Source organism: Ictidomys tridecemlineatus, chromosome 13, assembly GCF_052094955.1.
Source record: "Ictidomys tridecemlineatus isolate mIctTri1 chromosome 13, mIctTri1.hap1, whole genome shotgun sequence".
NCBI classification, from domain to species: Eukaryota; Metazoa; Chordata; class Mammalia; order Rodentia; family Sciuridae; genus Ictidomys; species Ictidomys tridecemlineatus.
Window position 1 is genome coordinate 53,140,143 of NC_135489.1, and position 22,587 is coordinate 53,162,729.

The following is a 22,587-nucleotide window of genomic DNA, read 5'->3' on the forward strand; positions in this document are numbered from 1 at the left end:
GAGTCCTATGAGGTTAGCTACACAACCCCCAATTTGTGGATCAAAGAACTGAGGATGGAAGAATTAAACACAGAGATTCTTATATTTTAAAACTTATAAGAATCTTGATTTTCTTTTTCATATTTTTAGTTGTAGTTGGACTCAATATCTTTATTGATTTTTTTTTATGTGGTGCTAAGGATCGAACCCAGGGTCTTGCATGTGCTAAATGAGTGCTCTACTGCTAAGCCACAACCCCAGCCCTAAGAACCTTGATTTTCTAAGAAAGAAAAAAATTTAAAAAAGAAAAAGGAATGACTGTCATCAATAGCAGCATCATCCTTTAAGATAAGGACAACTTTTGAGTTAAAAAAGTACTAAAATATTTTTAGAAAATACCCTAAGCTACTATATTATCCTTCTTTGTCTAATTTCAACAACCTGCCTACAACTTGGACATGTGAGTACCAGTAATTAGGTAAGTGTGCCAAGCCACAGGTTGCATGGTAAAGCTATGCTTCTCATAGGGCTTTCTGACCCAGAGCCTGGGCTTTGGGCCACTGTGCTCCAAGCAGACATGCAGAGTGAAATGACAGGTAAAACAAGGGTCACTCTCAAGCAAGTGGCCTTAAGCATATAATTTCAATTACAAGGGTCTCAGTTTCCTTATCTGCCCGTGGGGTCGAGTACTTACTCTGTAGACCCCATGCATTGGCCATATAAAGGGAAGGGAAAGATGGAAAGGAGCTACTAGAAACTAACAGTGCTGGTGACGTCCTGATGCTCAAGGGTGTGGCGTGTTCACAGCTCTTCACAATCTACTGTTTAATGTATTTGCTTCCGTGCTTTAAGTGTTCTGTAATGAGTTTTAAAACTGCTACAGAAATTTAAAGTATTATTATTAAATGTTTTTCATTTACAGCATACAGGAGGATGGAGACATTCATTGAATTTATGAGCCTATGTCACTAACTCTTACAAAATCAAGGTGTAGTTTTTTTTATATTTGGCATAGAAAATTATTAGCTTTTAATAAGTGTATTTATAATTGCTTAAAAGAAACTGGATAATAGTTTCACACTATTACCTTTTACTTTAAAAAATAGTAATTCTTTAAAATATGGCATTTCCAAAAGAAGAAACTTAATAATATACCATTGTGAAATATTTTTTCTGAGATTAAGTGATGTACAGATACAACATAACAGTACTTTCATTTCTTCCTAAAGAGCCAACTAGAAAATATGTTTATGATTGGATGATGTAAAAAATAAAATAAGACCCCAAGTAAAATTTATTGCAAAGTAAAAACTGAATTCTCTAGCACTCTGGAAAATAAACATCTTAACTTCCATTACTAAAGATAAATACTGTTTTTTACAGAAATTTGAATCAGTTGCTAATAGTGCATGTTTTAAAAATGACAAAAATCCATACGCACAATATAAGGTATTCTAAAGAATTAACAAAAGAGAATCAATAGCACTGTTTCTCTCCTGTTAAATGTGATTACATTTTTTTTTCAATAAAGTATGTCTATCGACAATTTTCTCTTCTTTCGAGAATTCATTCCTTATGACTCACCTGTAGTATAGCCAAAGGCTACAAAAAACAAATTAAGTACGTTTTTTAAACAAATATTATTTTACTATTTGGTATTTTAAACTATATATCTATCCAGCCAGCAAGCTAATTAAATTAATTGTGATTTATCTCACAAATCAAGGGTATCATACAAAAAGAGCCTCTCATTTGACAGAGGAAAAAAAAAATTCTCCTTTTTTTTTTTTTTTTTTGTACAGGGAATGGAACCCAAGAGCTAAATGCTTCACTGAGCCACATCTCCCCAGCTCTTTTGGGGGCATGCATGTGTGCATGTACACACACACACACACACATTTTTTTTTTTTTTTTTTAAGACAGGGTCTCACTGAGTTGCTTAGGGCCTTGCTTAATTGCTAAGGCTGGCTTTGAACTCTCTTCTTGTCTCAGCCTCAGAAGCAGCTGGGATTACAGGCAAGCACCACCATGCCTAGCTGCATTCCCCACCCCCACCCCCACCCTTCTTTTTCAAGGTGTTATCAGTTTAGGAAAGTAGTTCTCCAAATATGATCCTAGAATTAATAGTCAACCTCTTCTGGGAACTTGTTAGAAACATAAATTCTTTAGTCCCATCTCAGTCCTTCCGAAGGGAAAAACACGTGAGGTTGTGGCCCTAGGAGTAATTCCTGCACAAGCCAGTTTGAGATCTACTGACCTGTGCAATTAAAAATGGATCTAACTCCTACTTTGGGAGTTAGAATTTATAAATTGATCCCTACTCCAAAGCTAATACGCAGCATTCTTACTTGCAGAGGGCTCCCCCCACCCCCTGGGCCATTTTCCTGAGGCAGCTCCCAGCCAGACTCAGTGGAACACCAACCTCGGTGGCGGTGGTTTCTCCATCCGCGGCGGTGTCCGTTCGCTCACTGTCAGTCTATTGAGCGCAGAGGTGATCAGGTTCCAGGAAGGAGGCAGGGATAGAAAACAAACCCATCTGGTCAAGTGGGGTCACCTATAAGTTGAACCGCTCATTTCCTTTCTCTGGGATCTGTGGCATACTACCTTCCCACAAGAATGCAGCTTCAAGCCAAAGCAAAAGAAGAGCCAGAGCTAGGTGTTGTCAACAGAGCCCCCTTGGAGGAAGACCCGAGGCACGCACAGCCCGCAGGAACTGCGTGGGCCACACTGACCTGTCTGGTGCTACGTGTCACGAAAACCAATTTGTCACTTTCCTCCCACCCTTTCCGCTAACATCCCGAAAAAGCCCTCCTAAAAATGCTTAATGCAAATTAAAGAGGTTTATGTATTTTCTATCTATCTATTTATTCATTCATTCTAGCAATATCACATTTGAAAGGTAAGTGAAAATACAAATTTACATAAAAAGCTACTGTTAACAGTCACTGGACTTTCAGCCCCTCATTTATACGCTTTGGATAATTTATGCCCATTAACCAACATCAGGCTGTCTGCATTACTTATGAATTTATAAAAAGCACATGCCAGTGACTCACAGGCATATGTTTTATAGATGAAAAATGTAACTCAATTTTCAAGTAGCATTGTTAATAGGTACTTTTTAAGACTACATGTTGTTTATTATTTTATCCCACCCTCTAATATAGAGGTATATCAAAATATGTATTTAAATATCTCAATGCAAAAAATACCATTCAAATGATGCAAATAATAGTAAAAATCATTTAAAAATAAGGAAAGAGAGAGAAAGACATCTACTTGGAAACAAATAAAACAAAGCACAGCATTTGACAGAGCCTAGGATTTTAGGGGAGAATTAAAATAATAATTTCAGGACAGGTTTTCAATGTGTTTCATAGGGGGTTATGACTGAAAACAGTATTTTCTCTGGGGTAAAGTAGAGCAATGAGCTTTGAAATGAAGACATAATCTAAACACCCTATTAATGGACTTACCCTCTTCAATGTCAACTAATTATTCATAATATTCCCTTGATCAAAATTTTGGACTGGTGTTTTGAAAATAAAAATTGGAACTGGGGGCTCTATAGTTTTGAATCTCTCTTAAAATATCCCTTTATTTGAAAAACAAAACAAAAAAACAGGAAGTGATAACTGGGACATTGTTATCTCTATGGACTTATGGCCAGTCTGACTTTTTGGCACTGTCCCTAAACTTTCATTTTTGTGAATTTCTAAAGAGAAGGAGTCAGAATGCAATGTTGGCATATGGACCTGAGGCTGTCATCTGACTAAACCCAAGTAGAAAATAATTTTCAGTAGATTTCTTTCAGAGAAGAAAGCCTGGCTGATATATTTTCATGATCTGACCACCTTGGTTAACAATTGGGGCAGAGGGGCTGTGAATTTTTTTATAGGGTGATTGTTATGGTATTACTATGGCTTTACAAACTGACAGCCCAAGGAAAGATCAATTTGAATGAAAAAGACAGGCTACTATTGAAATGGACAGAATAACTCAAAGATCTTAGGCTTTCATGAAATAATTATGCTTAATGTCCTAATTAGTTGTGTCAACACTTCTCAAGTTCTTTGAGATATTTGTATTCCTACATAGATCATTTCCCATGTGGTTTTAAAATTTAATTCAGTAACTTTCCAACATCTTGGCACTAGAGTTCAGTTGTAGATTCAAGTGAGGGGTCAGATGTCAGAACAATTTGCTCAAATCCTTGCTGTTCAAACCAGCGACACACTGGGTATATTTCATATTTTATCCCAGTTTTCTTCTTGGAAAACAGGGGAAATAACATGACAAATTATATTGGATAGTGGATACTAAGTGCTTTATAAGATGCCTAACATGGATAGAGCTAAAAATTGCCTATAATGATATATGGATATTAACCTATTATATAATTATTAAGTTTCCTTGGCAAACATAATCAAATATCTTTAGCCATATCTAAATTGCCTTAAAAGGGGTGTAGTGGCACCTGCCTATAATCCCAGATACTTGGAAAGAACTGAGGCAGGTAGGATCACAAGTTTGAGGCTAGCCTGGGCAATATAGCAAGACCCCCATCTCAAACAAAATAAAACAAAACAAAATCCCAAAGCTATAAACTCCCTCAAATTCCTACTTAGTTTCTAGTTAGTAAACTAACATAGTACCTGATCAACAGTCAATGAAGTAAGAAAAACTGAATATAGCAGTTTTTTAAGCAACTGCTGTTCATTGACTACACAAAACTAGAAAAGGTGCAGCATGCCATCAGTTACCATACAATAATACTGTTTCCCACAAACTAGAATGCATAAATGAGGGGATTAATCTTTTTCTCCAAATTTGAACCTCTTTGTTTTGTATTATCAAAAAAAATTACTCAGAAATTCACAATTACATGTTATGATGAGCTAAATTTATCTTATGATTCTTGACAGATGATTTGATATTCTGTCCTTCTTATTTGATCATTCTGAAAGTATAGAAGAAAATAAATGACTGGCCAACCACTTTTTCTGTTTGAAATGATTAATCCTTTCTATACTGGGGTTCACTTTTGAGAAAGGCTGGCACTATGATTTAGCCACTGTAACATATGAGAGATGTAAAAAGAACTACTGTCATTAGTGATTTTGTAAAAGGAACGTGACAGATGAATTATATGGGAAGTCACCCAGTTTAAGCTGCCAGAGAGCTTGAGGCCCAGGGAATAAAATGGGCCATGTAAGCAAACTACATTTTTTTTTTTAAACCGAATGACCTAAATATGACTTCTTTTGCTCAAGTGGAACTAGTATGCACAGCTCTTTGCACCTGGGGTTAAGAGTCGACACTGAACAGATGGTGAAATACTAAGTCTGGTGGCAGAAGAGCTGTAGTAGGCTAAGTGTGGGGAAGGGGGTGGCAAGGACTGCAGTGGTCAGCGCTATTTTACGGTTTCAGAGGTTTGCAATAACAAGGACATCCAGGCCTGGGAAGCTCCCATCCTGCGTTCACTGGCTTGCAACAATGAACTGCTGTGATTTGTTTTGCTGATGTAATGCAGACATGCCCAAGTTTACATTAACTCTCATGCACCGATTACAACAAGATGTATACCCTGGATTAGGCACAAGATCTGTGTGGCTGGCTATGGAAATGTTCAGTTCTTTAGAATTTAGAAAAGCATAAAATAGAAATCTTTTCTTTCTTTCTTTCTTTTTTTTGGGGGGGGCTTTATTTTAGACTCAGGACTAACTCACTGCTAAGGAAAAAATATCTGAAGGTTGTAAATATGCTAATATTATACACAAACTTTACAGATAATATTGTCTTCTTAATTGTAAAGTGTTCTATGCTATTTGATAATATTGCTACTGTGAGAAATAGTAATAATAGAGCCTTGGACTTAAAACAGTTCTATTTTTCAAGTACAAAAAGATACATATGTGTGTGTGTGTGTGTGTGTGTGCATGTATGTGTGTGAAAGAGAGGGTGAAAGGGATAGGGGAGAGACAGCTGGAGCTAATAGTCTCATAGCCCAAGAATTTTGAAAAAGATCTCATGCAATATCAAATTAAAAAAAAACAAACAAACTAGACTTCCATTTACAGCACCTGTAAGATCATTCATATTTTTTTCCATTTGCTGTACAGAAATGGCTATAATATCACTAAATACAGGTACTCACACCCCTTCACAATACTAAATACTCACAGGTGCACCTCAAATTATGACTTTCTAGCTGAGCATGAATCTGAATAGTCTCTTTTTGTGTGTGTGTGTGTTGCCTTGACTTTGTGATGTATATTTTTTAAATGCTAGGAGCACATGTGTCTCCTGTCTCAGAAGCCCTTGTTTTGTGGAAACAGGAGAACTGGAGGCAGCCTGGGAGAGGCTCAGGCGGGAGGGGATGTGACAGCCAGTTCCTCTGGCGGCTGCTTCTATTCTTTTCCCTATGCTCTGTTTGAAGTGTGGAGAAAGGGAAGCTGCTGTGCTGTTCACAGGGCTGTGGAGAGGAGGGAAACAGGAGCAATTCGGAGCAAAAGCTGCTGAGGGCTGTACCCTCAAGTCGCCCAGTTGCTGAGATGAGGAAGGGAGACCCAGATGCTGACAGATTCTTTCCTCCACTATGCAATACCTGGTTTAGGGCCAGAGACACCTCACCAGCTTTCTTGATTTGACCCTCTTGTCAACTTATGGGGAGATTTTGTCTCCTGTGGAACTGGAAGAATCACTGCTGTCTGATTTATGCACCGGCATTGCTAACACAGACAAAATTTCAGCCTGGTTTTATAATGTAAAGAAAACTTAAATAAATCCTTCCCTGACTGTATTTGGACATTGCTGTACTGCATGCAGGTTCTTCCTGGTCCTGTTTCTGGTCCTTTCAATGACGAATGACAGGTGGCTGTTCCAAACTGTGGTTGACATCCTTTCTGACCCAATGCATGATGGGACCTCATCTACTCAAGTAATAAAGATAACTGTAATCAAGGAGAGTAGTGGGGGGCGGTATTTCAGAATCTCCAGGAGACTGGTTTGCATATTTGGAAAGCTACCCAGGAGATTGAGACATGGCCCCTCTGGCAGTGCTCTCTCCATCTCTCCTTGAATCTCATTTTAAGCAGGAAGCTACTTATCTGTCTTATATGTGATTTGTTTTTTAAGATGATAAACGATCAGAAACTTTAACTTAGCCCTGATCTTTTACATAACTAATGGGCTATTTGAAATTGACTTCTGGCTGAGTCCTTTACCCCACCTAGGACTCAGTGGGTAGCAGAGAATTCAGGATTGCACTCAGACTGCTGCATCCACATGGTGTTGTGCCTAACCCTGGGGCCTGGGTTGGACTCCCCAACACACAAAACCTCAACATAATTGGCACAGACAATAAATGAGGCTCTGAAAGTAGGACCACTATCGCAGCAGCCGGCTAACACTTGTTTCGGACCGAAGCACGGAACACGCAGGGGAAGTGTGTTCTATGCCGAGGTACACACCTCTTCCTCTGAACTGTCACTCGGGTCATTGTCTAGGGAGGCGCTCAAGGAGGCCGCCTTGGGCTCCAGGTAGCAGAGGCACAGAGCCAGAGGGAAAGAGAGAGTGAGGGCATATGGCACTGAGAAAGAGGCGGAGAGCAGAAAGAAAAAGATGAAGAGGAAACAGGGCACAAGGGAGGGTGAGCGGATCGGGAGATAATGCTGCAGGCTCTGGGGCAGGAAGTTGGTTTCAGATAGGTTGGGGAAAGAGAGGTACCCATCATCATCTAGGAGGGAGGGGAAGGACTCAGGGAGCTGTAAGGAGAAGGAAAACAAAGTGGCTCCTTTGCTAGTTTGCTGTCTGTAGCTAAATGCCACGTCCTGATCCCCTATGTAAGCTTTCCCTTGGCTGTCAGAGTCCAGGGCCAGCTCTCCCTGCAAATGCTGGGCTCTGGGTGGGGTAGAACCTGGAGCTCTGCATTCGTTCTCCTTACACCTCCTACGGAGCTCAGTGGGGGATGTGGGGTCAGAATGGGCTGATGGGGGTGACAAGGGACATGAGTCAGTGCCAAGCTCAGGTGACTGATGTGAAAGAGACAGAGAGAGACAGGAAGCAGCAAACAGAGGTGCAAAAGGACAAAAAGAAAACTGCAATTAGTTAATTTTCTTATGGGCATCAATATAAAATCGTAAAACAAGAATTTTAGCAGTAGGGTTGCTTGGGAATTTTTAAGTCGTTAAGCTGCATGCCAACCATTGCTGCAGACGGCTACAGTTCTCCCATCAGACCATCATATAACAGGGTGGAATCCCAATGTCTACATGTTTCCCATGATCAAAAAATTTCATAGTACACTGACAACTCTAGGAAGGTTGAGGATTCTGAGGGCAAATATAACTCTCCAATAAATCAAAATCAAGACTTTCAATAACCTTCTCCTGATCTCCAGGTAATAGATTTGTTACAACGGTTTAGCTGGATTAGAAAATGAAAACAAAATTCAATTCCACTTGCAATTATTTTAAAAAATTGTCTTCTAGCATTATTCCTTTCCTTGGTTAGTCAACTATATCCCAAATAGGTGGGTTTGCAAATCTAGAAGTTTCTGGCCCCACTCCTATCTGATAATGGGGAGAGGATTCAACAACTAGCATTTCAGAAACTCTGACTCCCCAACAAAGGACTGAGGTTGCTCTGAAAAGTCTTCTATTTTGGCTCTTTTATGCAGGGTGTAAGTGGAACTCACACTCAAAGTCGTTTCAATAAGCTAACCAGCTAAAATAATGTGTTTCCTTGTAATACACTTCCTATGTGTTAGTTTCTATTATTTGTGGGCCATAAATAATAGAAAGATACAATTTCCCAGCCTCCTGATTTCTTTTAGTAGATAAAGGGCATGTTTATACCTTTGGTTTGAGTCCTTAATACAATGCTAAAGCAGGCATCTGCACAAAAGTGGCCCCCTGAGGAGCTCTGGCTTTCATGGGACAAGTGAACCTAGTTCCATTCTCTGGGGCCCTGGCGATTTCAATGCCCAAAGCTAGTTTCTTATACAGGTGGTGGAGGGGCTGTTGGGCAAGAAAGGGAAGAAAGGAAGCAAGCAGAGACTCTGAGCAGAGCATAGGAGCTGCTATAGCCTGGTAAGTTCAAGGCCAGGGCACATGGAGCCTGAAGATAATTAGACTTCTGTTGCTGTGTGTGTGTGTGTGTGTGTGTGTGTGTGTGTGTGTGTGTGTGTATTCTGCCTAGTGACCTGAGAACATGGAAATTACCCAGCCTTGACTGCCTGGTGATGGTTATCCAATCCTGACTCATAGAGAAGTGATAAACACAGCAACAGAGGGAAAGAAAATGTACAAGTAAAATTACATCTGAGGCATGAGGGAAAGAAAATGCACAAAGAAAAAAGTATCTCTTGAATATATCTGCAGAAGTGTCTCAGTTGGACCATGACAGGAGTGTGTCTTCCCACACACTCCCATTTGACATTTAACACTGCATTTTAAACAGGAACCTGTGAAAATCTCTAAGACTAATGCAGACAAAGTCACCTTGAAGACAACTGTCCTCTGGTGGTGAGACTGGCCCTCTGACCTGGGGGAAACCAGCTTCCTTCCCAGGCCAATTCTGGGGGACTGGTCTTTTAAGAATTATTTGCAATAATATGTTTTCATTTTGGCTTAAAAAAGAAATACCTCTATGTTACTGTTTGGAGGAAGAAAATAATAAAATTAAGGGTTAATCTTCCATTCTGCTTATGAATGCAGTTTTTAAGACAGCTTTGTCTTTTTAAAGATTTGGGGGAATTAAAGACAGCTGGCAACTATGCAGCCTCCTGAAGGCGCCCTGCTCCAAGCACTGGCTCTGCTGAGATCAGACAATGAGGGGAGTCATTTTCTTTCTTTTTATTTTCCCATGGCATAAATGGCACAAGGTGAGGATAGGTCAGTGCTACATGTTACATAAATGAATTGGTAATCTTTTAAAATTGAATAAAGTGAGACTGGCTGCACCTATTTGAGGAGTAAACTAAACATAATTTACCTCTGTGTGCCACTTAATTCCACTTACACATCCATGGGGATCATTTGTTGGCATGAGCAATCTTAAGAAATTTTTAAATAACTAAGGTAAGAAGGACACCTTCGCCTTTCAGGTATATTATCTTCATTTCATGTCCCAGTTAAAACCAGCCCTTGACTCAACTGACAGAAAGAGTGTGAAAATGAAATTTAGAACAAAGTAACAAAAGTGATCCAAATATTCCTGCACTTTTTTTTTTTTTTTTTGGTTTGGCAAATTAGGGAAACTTATCCTAAAAGAGCAAAATTTAAAAATGATGGACTGGGTCACTTGGAATATTCTGACTATAAAAATTATTTGTTGACCTACCCCCTCCCTTAAGATGCTGTTGTTAAAATCATTATGGAAAAAAATATTTTTCCAAGGAGTCGAAATGGTGATTTTCTATCACATCCATCTGTATTTGAAAAGCCCTCTTAAGGGAGCACTTGTAAGTAGAGCAAACTCATATTTCAGGATAACCCATAGATGACATGAGCATTTTTCTTCCCCTATTTCCTCTATTTACCTTATATGTTCCAATAGCTGCTCTGCTTTTCCATGATTATTATGCATAAACTTTCCAATGTGTTGACAGTCAAAAGTGTTTTCCTAAGAAGTTGCTTTACAGTGCTGGGTCACAAATAGAAATAAGCCTGATATTTAAAAACCATGTTTAAGAAGAAATTTAATTTGGTGGCGGGGGTGGGGACATGATTTCATGAAATCACCTAGAGAAAACACCAATAAGTCCACTTCTCAACTTCTGGTGCAAACTTGTACCTCCACATCCCATTTAAAAATATAGCTACTAACTAACTCCTTTCCTGATTAGATCACAATTATAAGACTAAGAAAGATGAATCATAAACACACAGGCCTGTGATACTTGTGGTTAGAAGAATGGCGATGTGATTATCGTGTATCTAGAAAATATATCATGCTTGGGTAGGAGAATGGGGCCAGAAACAAAGAAAATAGCTTTAGTGACAGTTCTGAAATGAGAGCCAGAACAGAAAGGCATCTTCTACCACCCAGAGAATTTTTAAGAGACACGGACAGGACAGCTGTTGAAAGTCTTATGTAGCACATTCCTCACTAAAGTAAAAAATTTCAAAAAATTAAGGAAGCAACTTTCAGAGTAAAAAAAAAAAATGTCAAAATAGGAATAGTAATTTTAAAACTGACATACGACTGTAACTAACACTGAGTTATGAACTATCCTATGCTCGGCATATTTCTGGTTCCATCCTCAGCATTACTGAGCCTTTGTTAAGCTGGAGCAAGCTCAATATGAGGCAGCCTGGGAGCTGTACCTTTCCCTCATGCCGGATGGCTGAGACCGGCGTGGCTTCCTCAGCCTTTTTCCGTCTCTCCTCTTCCTCGTCGCGCTCCTCCTCGGCCTTTTTCTCCGGAGTCACAGTGGTGATCAAGTTGGTCTGAGAGATGCCCTTTGTTGTGGCGTACTGGCCAGTACCAACCTCTGCAGCAGACATAGAATCCTTCATGTATATTTCATGGTTTTCATTCACTGACGCTAAAAGCAAATACAATTGGAGAAATAAGATCTGAAATTGTTAAGTAGAAGAGAAATCAACAACACCGCTGTCCCGTTACTGGGAAAGAAAATACCTCTACAAAATACCAGCTTTGACATGAAAAGAATCTAAGGTATCATAGACTTTCTGTTCCACCTAGACCGTGTAGTTTAAAATTACTTAAATGCTCACGTCTTGAAGTAAGTCCAGAATAATGCTCCCCCCATTCTCATGCTCTCTGGTGAGGGTGTGTGTGAGGGTGGAGGAGAGTGGAAGGAGGTGAAACTGGGCTTCCCCTGAACCCCCTGCTGCCTGAGCACCAGCTGGCTGGGCACCAGCACCAGGCACTGAGTGGCAAGTTCGAGAACTCAAAGCAGTGGATAATACTCTAATACACTTGACTTTGAACACATTTTTGGAAGTAACATTTACCGAAGAGCACTGAATTGGTTTTATTATTATTATGGAATGCTAAAAAAAAACCCCGAACACTCCTACAATATTAAAGTCCCAAGGGTAATAATGAAAGTTAACCATGTTGTGGCACAGACTATAAAATTCTGATGGTAATTCCATTCAAGTGAAGTAGAGAAATGCTTTAATATCCACTGCATTTTAAACAGTCTGCCATGATGAGATGCATATATACTCATTCCCATCTCTAATATTTTGAGAAAACAAGACAAATGCTGCTAAATGAAATTCATGCAAATGCAAAGCGTGCAAACATGAGATATAAGACACAGCCCTTCATACCAGCTAAAATGTCTCAGTGAAAGAGATGCTAAAATTCAGTTCGATGTCCAAATTATTTGGTATTCATTATTTTAGTTTATAAAAATTTGATATCATGAAAAATAAACGCTGCTTTTCAAATACACAGCAGTTGATCACAGACAAAATATAATCTGCCTTTGTCTTTTAGGAGCTTTAAAACATAGAGAAAGGATTATGAAACGAAATCCTTTCTGAGATCCTTTTGATAGCTAAACTACCAAAATATCTTCACCAAGATATTTTATCTGTCTTTCTATGGATGAGAAAGCTTGTATGAGACACGGTTTCTTAATAGACCAGTTAGGCTGTTTTCTACAAGATGCTGTCGCCTTGCAAAAAAGCAATTTATGTTCCAACATGCAGCCTCGGCCCCCAGCTCAGCAGCATAGAAAACATACGAGAACTGGCAGGACCACCAAGAGGGAGACAACACATACTAACATCACTTTTGGGCAGGGAGGAAGAGACAGCATGATATTAGTACATTGACTTCGCAACTGTCTTCCATCTTCTCCGAAGTCATTAGCACACACAAAAGGTCAAGAGGAAAACAACATTCACGAGAAATGTGCTCCCTTGGGCGCACTTCACTGAACAAAGTAGATGGTGGGAAAAAAAAAAAAGTGTGATTCTACAAAAGTTCCTCAGTACTGACACAGAGAATGTACAAAGAGTGAAGAGAGATTCTCTAAAGAGGAGTAAATGGGACAAAGTGAAAAAGAAAAACTTCAGTGTTGCATCACAGGTATTCAATATCTTAAAACAGTTCTGGTACATGTTTTATTCTAAAGGGTTGGCTCTAGGTTTAGTATTCTGCAAATCTTAGAAGATACAGAATGGTACAGTTGTCCTTTGGTATCCTTGGGGGATTGCTTCCAGGAGCCCCGTGGATATCAAATCTGAAGATGTTCAAGTCTCTTATATAAAGCGGTGCTGTATTTGCATATAATTGCACATTCCCCTTTACATCTCTAGATAATAAAGTAACACACTGTAAATGCTATGGAAATAGTTGTCACATTGTGTTATCCAGGGAATTCTGACAAAAACCAAGTCGGTATATATTTAGTGTAGCTGTGATTTTTCTAAAAAGAAATTTGCAGAATTTGGAACCCACAAATACAAAGAGACAATTGGAATTAACTTTTGGGCCAGCTCACAAATGTAAGAATCGTCATCAATATAATTATTGAAATAATTTATCTCTATACAAAGACTGTGTTCCCCATGTATCTTCACAACAACCCTGTGAAGATGGCCTAATTCCCATTTTCTGGGAAACTACTTCAGACCTGGAGAGCTGAAATCATTTGCCAACCATTACCCAGACAGAGGACAGCCGAGTCTGGATTCACTCTGAGTTTTTCTTGCCAGATGAGTGCTGTTCTCATTTTAGCAGTAACATACAAAATACAGCACTAACAATACAAGTGTGATTTCTTCTGCAAACAGTTTTCTAAATTATGCAATCAGGAAAATACCGTCTTTTTAATCAGGGGATGCAGGAAATAATATGTCGTCCCCATCAACTACACTAGGGATGGCAGGGGCAGGAGAAATGAGATTCCTTGGGATGCAGATGCAAAAACAGAGATGATTCTAGGTTCCTGTAACTTTTATTTATTTTATTTATGTTTTCGTTACTTACTAAAATCATGTGTGCATGCCAGAAACCTAAAGCTTTTCATTTGCACAAAATGGGTCTTCAACAGAACAACTAATCTCCAGGTTCTCTGAACTACAAGATGAAAGCTTGGGCATGACTTAGGTCCTAAGTGTCACTGTAGCTGGCATGCCTTGTGGCAGAAGCCCCCCGCCATCATACTACAGAAGCAATACACAACTGATAGATAAGACAAAAACAGACTAATAATTCCTGTTTGTTATTCCTTAGGAAGGTCATCTAAGTGATGCTGTCCCTGATTTTCTTTTTGGTGGGGTGGCATGCTGGGGATTGAACCCAAGGGTGTTTAACCTCTGAGCCACGTCCCTAGCCCTTTCTTAGTTTTTCTTTTGCTTAGGGTATTGCTAAGTTTCTGAGGCTGGCTTCAAACCTGAAATTCTCCTGCCTCAGCCTCCTGAGTTGCTGGGATTATAGGCATGTGCTATGGTACTGGGCTCTTCCCTGTCTTAATCATCTGACTCACTTATCTGACTTAATAGCAGAGAGCACCTACATAGCATCCTTTCTCCTCGCTATCATCAATGACTAACAAAGGCCACATTTTTCCTAAAATGAAATAAAAATAAAAATAAACCTTTTAAGTAATAAATTAAACCTACAGTTTTCTTTCTGAAACAAATATTCTTGAGACAAAATTGCTAATCATTTCAGGTCAGCGGGCAAGAGAACAGAATTACTTGGAGTCCTTGATTCCTATATTTAGAATGTGACCATCTTTCTCCAAATTTGGGGTACTGGCTTTTGAAAGCTATGCTCCTCATTCTCAAAGTGCCTAATTTATCTCAGTTTATACACATTTACAAACAGACTGACAAAGGCATTATTTTTGGAGGTGGGGATATTCAAAATCTCCCACTTAGTTCAGATCCACCACTGCTTTCCCTTTCACAGTATCCAAGAGGATCTACATTTACACATTCATGACACTCCTTTTCCTGGTGAGTTACTAGAAATTATTAAGAGCCAGTGAGCAATACCTACCTCCATCCAAGCTGCGAGACATGGTGTAACGTTTGCTGGATGAACGTTCAAAGTAAGGCGCGGGGCGATCTATCAATGCACTGGCTCTTCTCGTCTGGGCTTGCGTCCTGCCACTGTACCGGAACTTGGAACCCAAGGTTAGGAATTTCTTTGGAGGTGCTTCTGGTAACAACAATCTAAAGATATTAAAGAAAATCACCAGAAAAGATCTTTAAGTCAAATATTCAGAATGCTTTTTTTTTTTAACTTTTCACAGTATATTAAAGGTTTACCACGAAGCTTGTAGGTAATGAATCTGATTTTTATTAGAAAAGCTATCAAGTCATACAATATATTTTAATGAGGGATGCAGGAGACAAGACATAAGTAAAACCAGGGCTGGGCTGGACTATAGGAACATTAACCTTTATCTCATAAACCAGAGAGTCTAGAACATCTAGAGAAGCCATGGCTCCATAAACCCAAAGAACAATTAAATAGATGATTTAGTGAAGAAGAATGATAATTTGTTATTTTATAGGCACGAATCTGATGGGCTGAGTATATGTTTGCATAAAGGAGTCCAGGGGGGTATCAAGAAATTTTTGAAATAGGAATGAACTGGATACTTGAAGAGGACACTCTTTTATAAAAATAATGAAAAGACCAAAAAAAAAAAAAAAGTAACACAGATAAGTACAAGACAAACTGAAGTAAATCCTTTAAATTTATTCAGAAGTGTTTTTAGGATTTCTTATCAAGATATCTGGTGAAAATGAACTTGAAGGAATAGAAAGGATGTTTCTAGATTGTCCTTCTTGCCCCAAACCTTTTCAATATAAGCGATAGAGTCATTTCAATTCTTCCTTAGGGAAAAAACAAAAACCGACTCCCAAATGATCTCTACCTACCTGAAAAATGTATGGTGTTCAACACATACTTTCCACAAACGCTTGGCAGCCCGATGGTTTGGCAGCTTAAACCCAATGGTGCTTTCAAATTGTTCAAACTAAATTTAAAAAAGCATATATGTATGGACAGAGTCAAGTTTGGAATTATGAATAATAGATGCTTTGCAAATAATTTACAAAATCATACTCCCATAAGTTTTTTCTTTGCTCATTAAAGCAATTGCTATATGCAGAATTCATGTAATACACATTCATGTAAAAATCACCGCATCTACCTCTTTAAAATGTGGCAAAGGTAGATAATCGTGTCAAGCATGCAGTAAATGCCTTCTGCATCAGTGTGGATCTTATAAAAACTAAATACAAAAAAAATCAAGATAACTAGATTCCTCCTAAAGATCAAATTTTTTCCTGATCCCATTTTTCTTATTTTCATGGTTTCTTAATGACACGACTTGAACTGGAATGCACAGAAATGAACAAAATATAGGTATAGATATAGTCTACAGCATGCTTAGAAATGACATTTCCTCCCAGGATCTTGCCAGGAAATATGCATATTTCTTAAATATTCAATGACTTGGTGTCAGATATTTCTGATTTCATCTGTGTGCTCCACACTGTAGATTATAATGTTAAATGTCAACATCTGTCTATATGATCCATAAGCAGAGATTGGGAGAACGCATTTTCATACTTTTCAGCATGTACATTTTCATATGATGTTCTATCAGCCATTTGGTTTTTCAAGATGGATTATCTGATTAGGTTTTCTGCACAATATATTTTAATACGATTATTGCAGATGCACAATAATTTTCAGTTTCTGAGGACAGTATACATCAGGCCACCAGAGGGCAATCATCTTAAACAGTAAAGGTTTATATTAAGGATGACAAAACAACTGGACTACTGATACAATCATCAGCAAAAGTAATCTCTGGGGCAAGAAACCACAGGTCAGGGGTCATGTGCATGGCATGTGAGACATGATCATCCTTGACTTTCATTTCTTGCTTGCTGAAGATGACTGGGGAAATTGGGAAATATATCACAAGTTGCTCCAACACAAGTGCCCTTTCCCAATTTCTTATTCATTCTGTATGTTCATGGGCAGGGGTGGTTGTAAAAATTGCTTCTGTCCTAGGGACCTGGCCAAGGCAAAAGTACTGTGGCTCTTAACTAAAGCATTATGCATTCACCCGTCCAGCATCTAATATGCCCCTGCACTTTGCTAAAGCCAAGACTTACAAAAGAGAGTCACCTTGCTCTCTGGGGCAAGTTGCCTAGAAGTATGTTGCTTTTCAAAAGTTTTCAAAAATTTTTACTGACATACAATAATTGTACATATTTCTGGGGTACCATGTGCTATTTAAACACATATAGGCAATGTGTACTGACCAGATCAGGGTAACTGGTTTATCTACCACCTCAATCATATATCATTTCTTTGTGCTGGACATATTCCACATGTTCTATACTGGGTATTCTGAAATACATGTTTAATTGTTGTAGACCATGTAGTTACACTACTGAGCTGAAGAACATTCTTCTATCCAAATGCACCCCAAGGTTGATCATTTTCTCACCATTTCCACCACCCGCTCTGCAGCCCCTGGTAACTACTTAGAGTACTACTCTCTACTCATGTGAGATCAACATTTTTAGTGGGGCAGAGTGTCTTACTGTCATCCTCCTTTACACAAGGATGAGTTGGGCCCCTAGGCTTTCTGAAGGCTTACTTCTCTGTGCTTTGTGTCTGCTTTCTTCAACCTCTTTGCAGACTATAAGCTATCAATAATTTCTTCCCATTCTTCCCTGCCTATCAATATGTCTGAAAAACAGGATGGGGAAGTCAATTTGGGGCCTCACTCCTTACTGCTAAGCTACCTCTGCTACTTCACTCCTCGCCTCAATGCACCCTTGGCAGGTGGCTCCTAACACGTTCCTGAACTCTTCCATGCCACAGAGGGACCTGACTATCAAGTTCAACACGCTTTACTGAGTCTGCACCCCGTGCGCCCCCTCTGTAACATATGGCACTGTTGGTGAGCCACTAGGCCCTGAAACTCATCTGTCATCTGACAGCCTCTGTCCTTTCTTTTATTTCTGGCTGTCTTCCTGTTTTTCTTCTACTGGCCCCTCAATCAAATGGTGGTGTCACCCAGAGTGTTTATTTTAGGGCCTCTTCTCTAACTTCCCTTGCTCTTTGGGCAATTTATCCCATGTATCCAAGACTTGGGTAAAATATATCCGGTTGGTGATGACTCCATTCAATTTCTTACTAGGCAAGAATTGCCTCTTGAAAATTAGTCCTGAAGGAATTTTAATCTCTTTTTTTCCCCCCTTCAAATTCTGACCCTTTCTCTTTCTTGTTGGAAATCATCTCCATCAACTTTAGTCATGCAAATGGAACCCCTCTGGTTACGTGGATTCTTCCCTTTTTGAATCCCTTCCTTCATCTTGTCTCAGAGACCTACTACTGGTTCTGCTCCTGAAACCCATCTCCAATTGCTCCTTCCATGCAATGATTTGGGTCTTATCACATGATCGCTCAGTAGCTGAATTTCATTGAGAAACCCATCATTCCAGAATGTTCATCCAGTGTGTCAACTTAAGGCCTTCCACTGCTCACTACTATCTACTAGGTCATTTCCCCCTGTGGCCTCACAGTGAACTCACTCCTTTTCTATTGTATTATTTATCTTTATGTGATGCTGAGGATCAAACCCAGTGCTTCACACATGCTAGGCAAGTGCTCTACCATTGAGCCACAACGCCAGCCCCTCACTCTTTTTCTATAGATCATCTCCTCTCTTGTATCATGGTGTTATTATTCAAGGGTTGAGTCTGTTTCTCTGATAGAAAAATCTTTTAAGAAAAAGAACAAGGTCATATTTCTCTCTATCCAATTCCCACAATGGAGCCTGATAATAAATAGGTGCTCGTTTAATAAATAGTTGTTCAGTGAATTAAAACGAACACATATCAGTTATAAGTTTCACCAACAATTTTTGCAAGTATTTTTAAAACACTACAGTTTCAAGTATTTAAATGAAAAAAAGCTTACAGATTATTTCAGTTGTCACAGACAACTGAATATTTAATATAAATATTTAATATATTTATAATGTAAAATATATAAGTCATATTTATGTTAAACATGATTGCTAGCTTTATCTTCTGATTTTTTATAACTGCATTTTCCACTAAGAAATTACACGGCAGAGGTATATTTTGAAGGCAGGATAAAACTATATTGAATAAGTAAGTGTTTAGAGATATATAGGAGTTGGAATCTTTGAGTTTTGTTTCTAGTATATTAAGGTACCAATTAGAAATTGGAGCTATTCATTAATTATCTCATAAACAAAATCAAGTAGAATTCAATTCTTATTATGTATAAATCACTAAGAATATATAAATATAACTTGATCATGGAGGCTGCTGCCCAAGGAGTAAGAATTAATAATTCTGATTCTTTTATTAGTTTCTCTGATTAAAAAGAAATCTGAAATACACTGGAAATGCACTAGGCTGTGTACTATTTACATAATTCACACCTCCTCATCCTTTGTTCTAAACTTTTCTGTATCTTGAAGCACATCATCTCTAGACATTTACTTTAGGGTATAAGTCAGACTTGCAGAAAAACATAAAAAGGAAGAGGAGTGATAACAGCAGGACACAAAAGAAGAAATCTATTCATCACGGCTTGAAATATACAAAAAATTATTCATGAATCCTGATTTTATACCAAAATATATTTTTAAAAACCCTCTCAATTAGCGTATGCAGCTCAACTAGTACAACATAATAAAGAAGAGAACATTTTATTTATAACTGCTTTGGATAAAACTACAACAAATTCTCTCAGGATTCAGACATAATTCACCATGTTGCACAGTGCTTAGAATCTGTGAGCAAAAAATTTATATTATTGTTTGCTATTATGGATCTTTTTTCCCCCAATGCAAATGCAAATGAAGACATACATACCTCTCCTGGCCGAATCTTAATGTAAAAGTTGTTTCGTTTGTATGAAATTTTTAGAACCTTGGGCCAGGCAAATCTGTTTATTCGCAACCGGTCACGATATATCAATAGACCACTCGCACAAACTCCTAACATAATTTCTACTCCTTCTGAATCCTAGAGAATTACAAAAACAATATATCAGCATCTCTCTTCTTTCTACTTTTCATTGGGTACAACATTTTATGTCATGACAGAATCTGAAATTGAAAAATTTAAATATAAAAAATACTGAATGACTATTTTTAAAAACATCCCTTAAGTAAGCTTTGTTTGTTTTGGTACCAAGGATTGAACCCGGGGCGTTTAGCCACTGAGCCACATCCTCAACTCTTTTTTATTCATTTATTTATTTTTTTAAATTTTGAGACAGGGTATCACTAAGTTGCTTAGGGCCTCACTAAGTTGCTGAGACTGGCTTTTAACTTGCAATCCTCCTGCCTCCGCTACCCAAGGCACTGGGATTACTGGTATGCACCACCACACCCAGTTAAGTAAGTTTTTAACAATGATATTTTTCACTGTGGACATTTGTTGGAGTAACATTTGTTCACCCACGTACCTCAGGTTTATGACATAAATGCTGCACAGAGCTAAGGCCAAGCAGGGCTGTGTATTAATAACCATAACACGTAGCTCTTACCTATGAGGTGTCGAGACACTGCTCTATCCTATGTATTTTAACTTTTTCAATCTTCACTGTGCTGTGTTGAGATGGTTGCTATTATTCTTCCCATTTTACAGATGAGGAAACTGTAAATGGGGACTCAGCTGCACACACGCTGTCTGGCAGTGCTTTTAGCTGATATGGACACTAACAAAAGGGGACCTGTCTTTTCCTTTGAGCATTTTGAGTCTTGTTACTTTGAAAAGAGTCTCAACCTTTATTTGCTATTATTGTCAGGGAAAATTTGTAAAATGAAAGTTTTTTAAAAAATATAAACCTACTGCTCCCAATATACCTTCATACATGGAAACAATGCCCAGTGGTAATCACACTAAATAATATGACACCTATAGATAAATGCACATACGCTTTAAATATAATTACAGGGTTTTTTTTTAATCAAAAATGGGATGCTATTATAATTTCAACTTGCTTTTGTTACTTGGACATTTCATCTTTTACATAATTTCCTAAGAAATGTGTGATGCCCAGAGGTCATTAGCTATTACATTAAGCTTAAGAGGGATATTGTACATAGGGTGTCCCTGTCAAATACTGCATTCCACTGAAATCGGGGTAAAATGAAAATGAACATGGCCTTGAATTGGGTGAAAAATACTGAGACAGGACTAAATGTGAGCTGCAGCATTAATGCCTTGTTACACCTGTTTGTTGGAATCTGGACAGAAAAGGTCACAGGCTGATCACACCTTATGCTCAGGCCTTCTTATCATTGACGGGGCTGAGCCTGACTTTGAAATACTCTGCAATAACAGCAAAGCAGAGAAGGAAAAAATTAAGAATCCAGAGAGGAGATTTTCACTCATGCTTACAGTGGGAAGATACTTCCTAAATCCTATAGATGCAAGGCATAAGATGAACACTACAAGAATAAAAAATTAATATATTGGTCCATCTCTGGGAAACAGGAAGTTTACTAACAGAATATAATTGGTTTAGAATTAAATATCTTACCTTGGAAACATATCACTCCATTAGATATTGAATTACTTTACAGGAATGGAACTATTGGATGGCAGGATATTAGAATATAATACAATTAGAGAATCCAAAGATCAGAAACTGCCCACTATTTATCAGAGGCTATAGTGACCATGCAAGTTAAAGAATTATAACCCGATGCTCCCAAGTTATTGGTATTACTGATTCTTGAGAACCAGCCCATCTGCACAACCCCTCAGAGGTGACCACCTCCTGCCAGGAGGCAGAAAGGCAGGCATGAGGAAGGGACGCTTGAATAACTGTTCTTTGGTTCACTTTCTTTTCAATATAGAATGTAAGTTTAGGAAATAGCCTTTGGTCCACAGAGGGAAAGGCCATTTAAAACCTTTTTCGGTTTTATCTATTTTTAAATCACCATTAGTGTCCTTGATCACAAGGAAACAATATCCCCTCCTGGGAAAGAGGAGGAAGGAATAAAACCTCCTTTTCTTGGGTCCTCCAACATTCTGCTCTGGTCCCAAATCAGTCTCTTTATCACAAGCACAACCTTACTAAATGGTCCTAAAATAAGATTCCCTCCCTGTCTTCCTTCCCTGGAGACTGTATGCTGATGAGGAGCGGCAGTTCTGTTTTCTATTTGTAATCTCATGGCCAGCACAGGCCTGCCCAGCATGCATCAAACTAATGTGTGCCTGCTGAAAGTAAAAATGAATGAGGAATAAAAATGGCAGGAAAAGTGGGGTATTACACTGGCTAAAGGGCCTATTTCTTTAATTGCATAGGGATAAAAAATATGTACACACCAAATTTTCTGACATTGACCAGAGTACTTAGTTGGATAAATCTTTGGTATTAAAGCTTTCTTGGGGACAGGCCCATTTCACTCTCAACAGACACACTTATACTCCCATTAACAGGACACTGAGGTAGACCTGGAAAGTCTCAGTCTGTCACAATGAAAATAAGTGGCCATAACACTCCCTTCGTTTAGAATCATGGTTCACACACTGTTATCCTTCAGTATCACTTGGCCCATGGGGTATCTGACAGGGATTTATA

The 22,587-nt window shown here is 38.6% G+C and overlaps 1 protein-coding gene across 36 annotated transcripts in view; it reads right to left on the reverse strand.

Annotated features, from left to right (window-relative positions):
• The window catches only part of Epb41l3 (erythrocyte membrane protein band 4.1 like 3), a 228,260-nt gene that overhangs the window by 15,780 nt on the left and 189,893 nt on the right, over positions 1-22,587 (reverse strand). For 19 of the 36 annotated variants that reach the window (XM_078030344.1, XM_078030345.1, XM_040274909.2 and 16 more), the window contains 6 exons: positions 19,863-20,015; positions 15,864-15,961; positions 14,974-15,149; positions 11,310-11,530; positions 7,452-8,012; positions 2,402-2,455 (listed from right to left, as the gene is read on the reverse strand). In XM_078030344.1, coding sequence (XP_077886470.1) covers positions 2,402-2,455; positions 7,452-8,012; positions 11,310-11,530; positions 14,974-15,149; positions 15,864-15,961; positions 19,863-20,015 — 1,263 coding nt within the window. The remainder of the gene's footprint in view (positions 1-2,401; positions 2,456-7,451; positions 8,013-11,309; positions 11,531-14,973; positions 15,150-15,863; positions 15,962-19,862; positions 20,016-22,587) is intronic. The other 17 variants (XM_078030351.1, XM_040274980.2, XM_040274939.2 and 14 more) reach the window with 4 other exon arrangements.